The 8,644-nt window shown below is 46.9% G+C and overlaps 1 protein-coding gene across 1 annotated transcript; it reads right to left on the minus strand.

Annotated features, from left to right (window-relative positions):
- Positions 1 to 5,766: 5,766 nt before the first annotated feature.
- Positions 5,767 to 7,473, minus strand: LOC106646537 (uncharacterized). The gene is made up of 3 exons (XM_089589108.1): positions 7,408 to 7,473; positions 6,061 to 6,360; positions 5,767 to 5,982 (listed from the first exon to the last, which is right to left on the minus strand). The coding sequence occupies exons 1-3, from the start codon at positions 7,471 to 7,473 to the stop codon at positions 5,767 to 5,769; spliced, it is 582 nt and encodes a 193-aa protein (XP_089445234.1).
- Positions 7,474 to 8,644: the final 1,171 nt, after the last annotated feature.

An 8,644-nucleotide genomic window follows, 5' to 3' on the forward strand; every position in this document is an offset into this window, starting at 1 on the left:
TACGTGATGAGAATCAATTTTTATACAAAAATATGAATAAAATCTGTACAAACCTCACTTGACTCTCCGTAGAAGAAAAATGTTAATTTTTTATGGACCAGGTTGAGACAATCTTTTCTTTTTGTAATGTTTTTTTTTAATTATATAATAATCAGCAAATGCAAACCTATGTTTACATATGTAATTTAAGAAAACTAGTCTTTTAAATAGATCGTATTTTTTTAATGCAAACTCAAAATCCCATTGACAACGAATCGAAATTTTGCACCTTTTTTTTAAATATTCAAACTTGAAAAATTCCCCTGACAAGTTTTGTTCATATATACTGGTATATTCAAAAAAGCAAAATTAATTTAAAACATCGATTGCAATTGAATAAGAGTTGCTAGTTGAGATATTTATATCTAACATAAAAAAAGGTCTAATGAAGGATTACAGGTAAGTACATGAAGATTTTTAATTTATTTTAGTCTTATAATTTCCAATGTTACGGTTATCTTTCCAAGTTCATCGAAATTTAGTTTTGAAAACACAGTTCGCTTCTGGAATTCTCACCATAATTTTCGTTCCAAGTTACATTACGTGTTTACCAACTGGTGAATGTCAACAGCGCAGGGTTACGTATAATTGGTGAAACATAATGTTTGAGTTGCAAATATTTGTATTAAGTTATTTTAGTATACATTACAGTTAGTTGTGTTACATAGCTGCTGTAGATCGATTACTGTAAAAATAATTGATTATTGATCGAATAAAATTGAAAAAAAAAACCCCTTAGCAAAAAAAAATAATTTCAAACCAAAAGAATTTAATAACTAAGCATAAAAAATGAATCATTCATCAAGAATTTGCAAGGCCCGAAGGCCCGATCGAAAGTTCGCGCTAAAGCATTTACCGATCAAGTATCTCCCAGAGCACCTTATACTACATCTTTTTAATCCAATCTCAGGTACATCATCCGAGCCATAGCTTATATTCCTTACTCGTTTCTTTCACAGATGTACGGACATCTCAGGCGAATAAAAGGCACAAGAGGAGCGCAATTTACCGATATATCGTCGCGTCTACGTAGGAGTATCCATTTACCTGAGCGTAGGCACCGCCACACGAGATATCGCACCCGAGACGGTGCATCCTTTTTTGCCATGTGCTGGCGCTCTCGTGGAATGTCGACAATCAAGAAATTCCAGAAAAATCGGCATTGCATCGGTACTGCGGAAAACCCCGCCAACCAACCAAGTCTCTCATAGCTATTCACCCACTCACGTAATACAGAGTTTTAAAAATCTCAACACTGCACTGTGTATCTCTGTAGCGCGAGCAGCATAGGTACACTCGAAGCTCTCGTCCTTCGCCCGCGAAACAGAAGACACGGTCATAAATCACGCTGGGGGTGGCGCTCAGGGACCGATCGCGATAAAACCGAGGCACTCTAGAAAATGCGCCGGCTCTAAGAGAGATAAGAAAGAGGGGGGGGGGCTTCTCCCTCGGAGTCGATTCAATTATTTCGCTTGGCTGGTCGCTGTGCTGCATCGGACGGACAAACGAGCGTAAAAGCTACATCGTCTCACATTAATAATCTCTATGTACTCACTTTTTTTTCGGCCACTACAGTGCACGAGCTATCCAATCATGGGATGGACCTTGTTTTTCTCATTCACCTCAGTTTCATCGCGAAACCGACGGAGATCAAGTGACTCCCACTTTTCGCAAAGCCCATCGCACACGCTCTGGTCATCAATGCGACTACGGACAAAAGAGTTTTGACACTCAAGCTCGCGAGCACCACTGGCTCCGGAGGCTCATCCATGCGTGGAACCCAATGGACAAAAAGAAACGATGATATGGAGCACAGAAACGAGGCGGGAGCATGACGCAGTTCACAACGGATCGCCAAAGCGTATACAACGGAAAAGAAGAAAAAAGAGCAGATCGATGCCTTCGGTGGGAGAAAAAGAGACATCGGTTGGCGTGCATTATGCATCGGAGCGCCTTGCCGATAACGTGCGCCCAAACCGAAAAGCCTTCTCCTCTTGCTCGTTCGCTCGCACCGCTCGTTGTCAACGTGCCAAAATCAATACTTTGCCCGATGCATGTGTCGGTACCCATATACATGTATACCCGTGTGAAACAGCTGTAAGGACGCCAACCTCGTGCAGACTAATGGGACATCAGCCGCGTGTGCAGCTGTAACCACTCCCCCCCCCCATTTTCATTTTGCCGGGACTCGCGATCGATCGGTTGGCGCGCGTGCGTGAGAGTTTATGTTTCCACGCAATCATCACGTAGACATCATCCGCGCTAATCTGTTCCATCGACGACGCGATTCTGTCGGAGGGACCGTTGGATAATGAGTTCCATCTCGGCCGTGCAGTCGTGCTCTCTTCGAGGCTGCACGTGTGTTTTTTTTAATTAAGACGAGACTGGGTCATGCTCTCCGGGGATCGATTTCGCATCAGCAATCGGCGTGGACTCTCGAGCTAAGACAATGCCGAGTGTCAAGTTTTTCCATCCCATCCGGGACAGGGAGTGATATACCGCATGGATTTTATCGTCATTGCCGCTGTTATTATTTCATTGCTGCGTGGAGTGTTGAACGATGTTGTCATTCCGTAACGGCTGATTGTGCTTTCAAATTCTGTGTATTTTAATTATCCACGTGAAAATTATCTTCTAAAAGTAATGGCAGGATCGATTAGGTAGAGGCAACAATGTACACTTTCCTTGTAGATGACGCACATTTTTGACGCTGAACGAAGCTTTTTCTTTCCCTCAATAATAATAGTTTACCAGCGCAATTCAGCGATAGAGGAACACGAAGCTAGACGTACAACTATCTCGTCGGAGCAAAAGGTCGCATTGAATAATAGGAAAACTTGGGGGGCCATTTCCACGAGGCAGCATGGCCTGAATTTCCGTGCTGATTCACAGCAAAACTATTTTTCGTCACAGTTATCGTTGTACGCGTGGGCGTTTCCTCTTCGGTTAACTTGCGAAATTGACTTGTCTCAGTTACTGCCGTACGTATATACATATATATATATATGTGTGTGCAGGCCCTTTCAATAACTCCGCGTGGATGCGAGAAAGTTGACGCCAGTGTGCCTATACAGTCGTGAACCAAGTCTCAGAGTTTCACTCGAGTAGGGGGTGAAAAAAAAAACGACAGCCAACACGGCACGTTGATCTATTCGTAGCGATCCAAGACCGATAAAAAAGTGTGTCTGACTCGTAAGTCGCGTTGATTAGCTCTCCCATCGACTTCTTTTCTCAGCTTTTTTCCTTTCTTAGCCTGCAAATACAAGTCTGTGGAAGGTCTACAACGTGATATTTATTTTCAACAAAAAAATACCACCTGGGCGTCGTATACAAAAGAAAAGCAATCGTTTGCCCGGTAATTATACAAACAGGTCGCTGTTTTTTTCAAATTCACACAGTGCCTCTAATTTTAGCTGCTGACCTGTTTGTGAGTCCACGCCACCCCCTAAACAAATGGGACATTAATTCACCGGCCACATAAATCCCCGTTTGACATACACAGCGTGACCTGCGCATTTTCGTCCCTTTTCCATTTGTCCTACTGTGAAAAAATAAATGCGAATTTCGAGGCAACTGGTACAGCAGCTTGTGCGAATGCGCTGGCATTGATGAAACCCTCGAATGCAGCGAGTAGATACAGACAAGTCGAGTGGGACTGTACATTTTTTTCAACTTAATTTCGGACAAAGCAATTGCCTACGAAGGCAAAATCAAGTAAACGCGTATTATCTCAGGCCACTGAACGATTTGCAGAAAAAAAAGGAGGACGCGGAACTTTTATTAGTCCCCCTGAGGGAGATCCTTCAGTTTCTACTTTACCCGACTCTGCGCACCTGTTAATTAGACGCGGGCAGGTATGCTCTTGGTGAAGGGGTTGGAGTCGAGAGACGCGAAACGAGGCGCACACGGGCTGACGCAGACGGGGGAACGGGACGCGCTCGATGAGAAAAATCAACAAGGACAAGTTTGCTTCTCCGAATGTACACACTCGCACAGCGCCGAGCAAACTTTCATCTGAATTTGGCACAGTTTGCTCCCTCTCTATTTTCCTGCTTTTCATTTGTAGTGTATTTTCCAGTGTATCTGTACCTCGAAATTTCCCCTCTCGCTTGTCCTACATCACCCACGGTATCCGGCAAGTATACGTATGGCGCTCGCATATTATTATACTCGAGTACCGATTTCCACTATACGACTCCCTGTATCGCAAGTACTCGGCAGCGATCGTTTCACCGATACAATCCATCAAAACAACTCTGCGTAAAGCCACGTCGTCAGTACGGAAGAATCCGATTAGCCACCCCTTTTCCCCTATGGGCGAGGTGGCCGATCTTACATGTAGCGGTGTATTTGCAGGTACATGTATACGTGCAACGCCAGTGTCGCCCTGTAATGCGATAATCGCGTTTGAGGTGTTCTCTGATTCTCGCTCTCTGTATCAATCGGTCCCCCTCATAACGAGATCAGCGACGGTCGCCCAGTCGCGACGGCGAAGGCTGCGTGGGCCACTAGGCGTCCTAGACCCTTCAAGTGCAAGCGGGGCTTACTTTGATTTTTTCTCCGCCCCTCCCCCTCGAGCGCAGAACAAAAAGCGAGGACGAACTCACTATTTTCCGTTTGGTAGGTTTTCTTTCGATTTCCGCGAACGCGGCGGATTTTGTCGTTTCCGTCGACGCGGGGGGTGCCACCGAGCGACTTCATGCACTTGAGTGTATTTACGGGTGGTGCGACGGAAGAAGCCACGCGTCCTTGAAATGCCAACTGTGTTTCTCTAAAGAGGATTACGTTTTCACTCTTTGCGAGTGTTGGTTGTTTTGGGGGATGAGACGCTGGGGCTGTATGTAGCGGTAGTTCCGGCGAAACAGTCCGTGTCCGAGACCGTGAAACCACAACATGCGCGTATCGATCCTCCTTGGAAGGGACGGCCGACGCGAAGGAGCCAAAAAGCATTTCGGCCGACCTTCCCGCGGATGTCCTGGCACTCGCGTGCACGCGTCGGTGTGTACGTGTGTACCGGCCAGTGGGGGTGGGTCTGTACTTTCGACTTTCTTTGGATTGCGCGGATGAGATAGTGTGCACGGCACGATGCACCGCCGCTTGACTGCTCTTCGATTAAAAAGTTTAACGCGTATTGTTTCCGCGTGGTGTGGAATCGTTTCGATGCGACAGGCTGTCAGAACTTTTGGAAGTGGCTGCGGTTCGCGGAACTTGTTTGCTTTTAATTTCTCTTGTGGTGATTCACTTTGCATATTTCCCCCCCCCCCCCGCGTGACATGGCCCCAATTGTCAGAATTAGAAACTAACTTGTTCTTGTAAAAGTTAGACTTTGTTGTAACGTGATGCTTACGCGTCTCGTAAATTTTTGTGTAATAGTTATAACTACTCAAACATCATTTCAAGTAATACAACAAAATCATTAAAGTTCGTAATTGCTTTTTTTTTGCTGCTGCGATGGAAAACAAAAATAAGAGATGTCCGACCACGCTCGACTGTTTCTACTGAAAGTTTGGTTTTCACATGTTTTACCCAACTTTAACGTAATTACGTACCATATTTGTAAAATGTAATATTCCTGCACAAGTGTAAACCTCGTGAGGGCCAATTGTTTATTTAAAAGTGCAAAATCCACGAGTTTCACGCCACGCGGAGTACAGCACGATTTACAATCCAGGGGCAGCACGTTAGTCATAAAATTGAAATTCCTATAAACGTCGGTCCAAGGATCGGCTACTTGACGCCCGGGTACCTGCCGTAGATGCGCCCGCTCCTCGTCATCCTGTAGTAGATGTGCCTCTTCACGTGAAGGCACTTGCGCGCGCTCGAGCGCACCATGTGCGGTCCGTCGCCGGCTTGCAGCCGCTTCAACCGCGTCCTGACCCCCGTCCTTGGCTCCTTCGACGCGCTGCTACAACTGCTCCGTAGTATCTTGGGCTGCTCAATTATCTGGTCGGGACGAGAAAAAAAAAAAAAAAATTCCACATCAATCATCGGAGCTTTCGACAATCCCTGGGAAAAGCTCACTTTCACGGCACGTGAACGATGGGCCAGTCCGCCGTGTCCCCCCGCAACGATCGGTTTGCCTGGCCTCTGCAGCTGCTCGCTGTGCGGGCGAGGACTGGGCACCCGGTGGGGCTTCGGGATGAGCAGGCCGCCACGCTTGCGCCTGAGGAAACGAAAGGCCGAGTCCGAGCCGAAGGCGAGCCTCGCGAAACGCCTACCGTACCTCCAAAGCAGGACCGCGGTGGTGAACCACGCGAGGTAGGGCCCGGCCTTGGGACTGGCTGCCAGGGCGGCCGGCTGCCGTGACCAGAGAAACAGCATCTGCCGAGGACAACGGGGTTACGTATGTACATCGATCGACGGCTGAGCTGCTTTTCTCTCGAGCAAAGGTGTAAAGCGATTAAGGGGGGAACAAAGAGCTTGATCCACTCGAGGTATCAAAGTCGCGACCGTCGTCCGTTCCGAGGCCCTCCAAGGTTAATGTCAAGCGTAATTCCGGGGGCAAAGGTGGCGGAAGGAGCTCCCCGGTTTTTAATGCCCCCGGAAGGCTCGCTTCTTTCTTTGGCGCTTGAGGCTTTGCGTGCACGTCGATTGGAGACGTGGGACACATATACGTGACCAGGGTTGTAACCTTCGATCAAGTGAGCGGCTGAGTTGGAGAGATTGGGCGGGTAAAAAGGTGACCGTCGCCTATACTGCTACTCCAGGACAGACTTATATCGGTGAGCAGATAAGGCGATCGATCATATTTTGGGTGGTTTTTGAAAAATCAATTTCTTTTTTTTTTTTTTTTTTTTCCCTTCAACGCCAAGTAGGAGAGGGGAGTAGATACCTTATGCTAATCAAATGGGACTTTTATCGCGGAACGTGACAGTTCATTAATCATTTCTGGCACGAGCGTAGATTTATCGTGGCTTATCGATGGGGATTTACATAACTCTGTCCCTCTAGTTGGAAAATATACAGTGGGGATTGAAAAAAAAAAAAAAAAAAAAAAAAAAAGAAAGAGAATGCACGACTGTGTACTGGTAATCTGACTTACTCTTTTAAGTGAATGGACGTGAAAAGCTGGCGTGTCGATAATTTTGCTGCATTGTAAGTTTGGTTTCATTCACGAGTAATGAAGACAAAAAAAAAAAAAAAAAAAAAAAAAGGAAAAAGTTACGGGCACAATGTACATCCTGCTCGGCCTACTTTCGATTGAAAAACCTCATAACAATCCCAACATTGGTGGCTTTGGAATAGCAAACACAACAACAACGAGGACAAAATCTTTTCACCCGATTTACCATCCCCCCACCCGTGGCATTGTGCTCAAGCTAAAGATCCCGGGGGTGGAAGGGAAGAGGGAAAAAAAACGCGGCGAACCTTCGATATCCAATCGATGCCCTGTGGCTTTCTGACGTTCCGGAGGCGCAGGGCCGTCCGAAACATAGAGTCCAGCTTGACAAGACGGGAGGAGCGTCCTTTTAAGTCCAGATGTGCGCCGCAACGTCCCTCTCTTCCACCGGCTCTAATACTCCGTCTCCTCCGATGATCCGGAAATGACGTAACGATCGATCCTCTGAAAAGAGACGGAGAGGGAAAGAGTTCATGAATGAGCCATGGCTCAGCGAGAGAGGGTGGCTTTGCTGCTGCCGGGGGGGGGCGAGGAAGGAGGGGTTTTGTAATAATGCCTGCCGGTGGATTGGATGTTGGCGGTGAACCGAGTCAGACAGAAATAATTCGTCGCTCTTCAGTGGGATACGGTATTTTCGTCGGCATTCGAGCGAATCGAAAAATTCTCCCGATGAATTTTCCGATAGGTACGATACGTTTGAGGATTTTGCCTATGCACTGTGTTCACGTGACCCGACGACTAAATAAGTATATACAGTTTGGTGTTGGCTTTCGGGTGGTTTTATTAAATTTGCGTCCAAGTTAAGCTTATTAGCGTCAAGCTGAGCCAGGGATCGCTCGCAGAACCGCGGGAATTGAATTTTTTCCGCAACAAAGGAACCAAAGCTAACCTCGTTTACCTTCCTTCGTACGGATAGGTATGATCTAAAACGCAAAAAAAAAAAAAAAAACTTCATCGCGACACGATTCGTAAGTATGATTTTTCCTGCTCTCCAAGACTCTTGTTGTCCTCCAGCAGCAGCAAACACTCGGCCAACGCAAGATGATCAGGTACATTCAATGCCAAAGTCACCCACGTCCCCGTGGACGCGTCTTCCTTTTCCGAGAAATCCCAGCTGCGGTTCATCCGATCTTCATCCTCCTCTTTGTCGGTGATTTTCCTCTTCCGTACAATCAACTGGTTGGTAAGCTCGGGGATATCTTGCCACTTGGGTTGATTTTTTTTCAGGAATCACGGGGAAGGTTTAAGGTTAAATTTTCCATTCGCGACCGACTGACGGATAACGGGTGTAGGACCGGGGTAATCGCACTCGAGGTTTTGTGGACGAGGGCACCGAAACACTCTCGCGGCAGATGGGAATTTTGAAAAGTAAGGGGCAGAGAGGAGGGGGGGACCCGACCGGCTTGCGACGAAGCCACGCGAAAAAATTCTGTCGGAGAAGCACGTGACGTTGCCGATGAGAGCGCCTCGCTGTGCTTTGGGATC

The sequence above is a fragment of the Copidosoma floridanum genome, unplaced genomic scaffold (genome assembly GCF_036245765.1).
Source record: "Copidosoma floridanum isolate Cflo_tuat_1 unplaced genomic scaffold, Cflo_Japanese_pri ptg000001l, whole genome shotgun sequence".
Lineage (NCBI taxonomy): Eukaryota > Metazoa > Arthropoda > Insecta > Hymenoptera > Encyrtidae > Copidosoma > Copidosoma floridanum.